At 35.8% G+C, this 4,250-nt stretch overlaps 1 protein-coding gene across 1 annotated transcript; it reads right to left on the bottom strand.

Annotated features, from left to right (window-relative positions):
• Positions 1-230: 230 nt before the first annotated feature.
• Positions 231-3,785, bottom strand: LOC114418933 (receptor-like cytoplasmic kinase 176). The gene is made up of 7 exons (XM_028384496.1): positions 3,567-3,785; positions 3,365-3,430; positions 2,409-2,731; positions 1,993-2,128; positions 1,692-1,834; positions 1,468-1,591; positions 231-1,042 (listed from the first exon to the last, which is right to left on the bottom strand). The coding sequence occupies exons 2-7, from the start codon at positions 3,414-3,416 to the stop codon at positions 588-590; spliced, it is 1,233 nt and encodes a 410-aa protein (XP_028240297.1). The 5' UTR covers positions 3,417-3,430; positions 3,567-3,785; the 3' UTR covers positions 231-587.
• Positions 3,786-4,250: the final 465 nt, after the last annotated feature.

The raw sequence follows: 4,250 nt of genomic DNA, 5'->3' as shown, positions 1-4,250 counted from the left end.
AATAAATAAATAGATATCAGCTGAATGTGCAGAAGTATATACTGTGTATTAATTAATAAAGCATGATATTAGACTTTCAAAAGAACCTTCATTAGTTTTATATTTTCAAGAAACATATAACATAAAAGAAAACTCCAGATATATATTAATTGCAACAAATGCGACGGCTAGGAAATTTGACTTAAAAAAAAAGTTTCAATGGATAAAGAAAAATGGTTGAGCTATAAGTGGAAAAAGCAGAGTCAACAGGGTTTAGTGGTTGGGAAAAGTCAAATAGTCAACATGATGAAGACTTTCTTACATATTAAAAAGCAAAAGATAAAAATGTAGAGCATCAACCACATGGGTAGTGTTGCAGTTGTTTACAGGGTTCAAAATTAATGAACACCTTAAGGACCCACATTAGACTCTTGAATGTCTAACAATCAGGACCACAACACGAAAAAAAAATTATATATAGCACAAAATGTAACATGGAAATAAAGCAAACTATACACTGCTTACATAAACATGGTTCATGCCAGCCCCACCTAAACCTCTGAATCGTTTGTTATCTGCTTTACCACTTGCTGCGTCACAAAATTCTCTCAACCGCGGAGGAGAGAAGCAGAAGGTCTAGGATAAGCAGAAGCCTTTCTAGGGACATCTGAACCACCATTGCCACCGTTGGAACGGCCAGGACCGGAATTGCGTACATGATGCTGTTTATGATCAGCGCCTTTTCTCTGCATGTTCTTTGATTCCTGAAGCTGCTCTAACGCTTTTACCACCTCATCCATATTCGGCCTGCACCTAGCCTCTATGGAGAGACATTGAATAGCAAGCGCAGCTGCGGCTTGAGCTCGACTCTGTAAATATTGACCTTCGAGACGGGGATCTATCACACGGAAAACTCTTCGTTTATTAGATAGGTAAGGCTTGGCCCAATCAACAAGGTTATGTTCTCCAGTTGGCTGATTCTTGTCTATAGCTCGTCTTCCCGATATCATTTCCAAAAGAACTACTCCAAAACTATACACATCACTCTTGGTAGTGAGATGACCTAGCGAAAAAAAATTATTCAGAGATGTAAAGTAATAGGTAATACCAGTTAATATGAAAAACTAAAAGCTGCTCAAATTTAGTAAATTCACAAATTACAAGAGAACAAATTCTGTAACTGACAATCGAATGTAAGATAGAAGAATTGACAAATTTATCCAAAGTGATACGGGGAAACCATGGTAATTTGTATTCAGAAAAATCACAAAGTTTCAGGGCACTCACTAGTGTAAATGAAAGGGATGCTTAAAACTCTGCTGATAGAATAAAGTGTAAACACCTATTAAGAATTTTTTTAAACTAGACTAAGAAAGTAGCCTCAAAATCTTATTTATGTGATAATATAGTCTATCAACTAAAACAGGATACTTTATGAGGGTGAAATCTAAGCTAGGAGGACAATTTGACAAATACCAAAGTTCATACCTGTTGCTAAATACTCTGGTGCTGCATATCCATGGGTTCCCATGACCCTAGTAGAGACATGGCTTTTATCACCAGTAGGACCATCTCTGGCCAAGCCAAAATCAGAAAGTTTGGCACTGTAGTTCTGCAAAGCAACAGGCAATGAAGAAGCTCAGTACGGAACTCTAAATAACCCATATTTTCAACCATAACAGGACATGCTCAAATTGCAATTATGTACATACTGTATCGAGTAAGATATTTGAAGTTTTAAAGTCACGGTATATGACTTTAGGTTCTGTACTATGAAGAAAAGCAAGGCCCTTTGCAGCCCCAAGTGCTATCTTCATTCGCAAACTCCAAGAGAATGGCTGAAAGTAAGAACCTCCTGTATTTGTGATGATTCCAGGCAAGATTAATATTAGAACTCAGAGGATTACACTTTAAATTATTATTCTATTAGTACTGAGGAAAAATAAAACTTCTTTTAACAGGTACAAAAAAGAATAAAGAATTATACATTCAACTAAAATAGAAGGTACTAACTTCTGAATAGATGATTTTCCATGCTACCCTTGGGCATAAATTCATAAACCAGAAGCCGATGCTCATCCTCAAAGCAGTATCCTATTAACCTAACAAGGTTAGGATGCTGTAGTTTCCCGAGATAGTTGATTTCAGCCTGAGAGTCAAATAATACATAAAAAGAAAAACATCAACTATCATGCAAAAAGATTTTGGGCATTGGTCAAACTTTTAGTATCACAGTCAAGTCAATACAGATCCACTAAAAATCCCCAAAACAGAATCAGACAGGCAAAGCAACAGAATGTCAATAAATGCTTGCAGTTGCCAAGGATTTTTTCTTTTTGGTGAATAGCTAGGATTTTGTTAATATACAATGAATTAAAATTTAATGCCAAAGCAATAAGCATACGCAGAAGAATTCAATTGATACTAACCAACCACTCTCTGTGACCCTGGAACCCGTCTTGGTTAAGCCTCTTAACAGCAACAATCATGCCTATTCCTGGTTTGGTAGCAGCAAGTGAATGCTCATCAATCCAGCCCTTAAAAACTGAACCAAACCCACCCTCCCCCAAGACGCTATCCGGGCGGAAATTTCTTGTGGCTGCTCTTAGCTCATTATAGCTGAAGCTTTTCAAGTTGGAAGATTGCAAGATCTCACCCTCACTCCGAGAAGCGACGGATATGGAGGCTGATGAGCTCCTGCTATTTGAGCTGACGTCATGGCCACTCCTGCTGACACTTCTAGAAGTGATCCCTACATCAATACAAAGAAAAACACGTTCACAAAGACTTGCTCACCGTCACTGGCCTTAAAACAAACATAAGCATCACTTCTATTAACAAATTCACATGGAATCCCAAAACCCCCCAAATTATCCTTCCGTTGTCATAAGGCAATTTCCCACAAACTGAGATTACAGTTTTTCTCTAGAAAAATTACCTAGGAGAAAACCTTACTCCTGATAGGACTTAAAAAGGTGAAAAACTCATAAATTAGTTTTGTTAGTGAATTGTAGGGCAAAATCTTCCAACCCCATTTTTACTCCCATTCCAAACCAACCCTAAGTGAAATTTTCAAAGGGGTAGAAAAGCTACTATTCACATAACGACTCAAACCTAAAGTCTACCAATCCAATGGGTCTCTCAAATCAAACCCCTTTTTCCATGAGACACAGATCACCATTCCAGAAAAACCATAGAAGCCTTAACTGGCAAGGATCTCAATCATGTACTATAGACTTGAATACATAAACATGTCTTCACAACTATCCATAAAGTTAACAACTTTCAGCCTATACAATGCCCATTTCCAACCCCAGAAGAAAATTAGCTCATTCAAGCAGAAGAACATGAAGATGCAAACCACCAAAAAAAAAAAAAAACTGACCTGTATTGGAAGGACTCACAGACTTAATCCTATTACTCCAGCAAGCACCCATCAACAAAACCAACCCTATGACCAAAATCAAAGGTTAAGTCTTTCAGATGCAAGCAAAAACAACAAAGCCTGAAACTTGAAGGGTGAAAATGCAAAGTTGCAAAAATGGGGGCAAAAGGGGCAAGAAAAAATATAAGACTGTTAAACCCACCAGGATGAAGGCAGATCTCAGTGATTACGCACTCAGTAGCTAAGATTTCAGAACCCTTTTTCCAAATTTCTATGATGAGGGGTTTGATGAGAAGGATCGTGGAAGGAAGCACGAAGACTCAAAAGAGGAACTTTGATCACTTTGTTGATGGAGGCTTTTGTAAAATGAAAATGATAATGATAATATTGGTAGAGCCTTTTTTGGACCCTTTTGCCAAACCAGAGAAAGTTGAATAGAAGCTTGACTTCACCTTTTGCCAGCTTCTTCTCATTTTGTCTTTTTTCCACCCAACATTAATTAAGGAATATATTCAGTAAAAAAATAATTAAGGAATATAATCCATGATATAATTATCTGAACATAAAATAAAATAGGCTTACATATCCCATATTTTAAGTCACTAGGTGATATCATCGGTTGTTTCAAAATATATTAGTGGTTGAATAATGTTATATTATTATTTAACTGATAATAGAAATTTAGAATAATTTATTTACATTTATTGTAAAAATTATAAGATAACAAAAAAAAATAACACAATTTTATATATCTCAATAAAAAAAAGTATTTTTAATTCTTTAATCAATGATCTAAGTACATTAATCAGCATTTGTTAAAAGTTATTTAAGAAAAAAAATATAATTACATATATTACTTATATTTCTCAAATAAGTGCCATACTAT

The sequence above is a fragment of the Glycine soja genome, chromosome 7, assembly GCF_004193775.1.
Source record: "Glycine soja cultivar W05 chromosome 7, ASM419377v2, whole genome shotgun sequence".
Classification (NCBI taxonomy): Eukaryota; Viridiplantae; Streptophyta; class Magnoliopsida; order Fabales; family Fabaceae; genus Glycine; species Glycine soja.
This window is presented reverse-complemented; position numbering and strand designations above follow the sequence as displayed.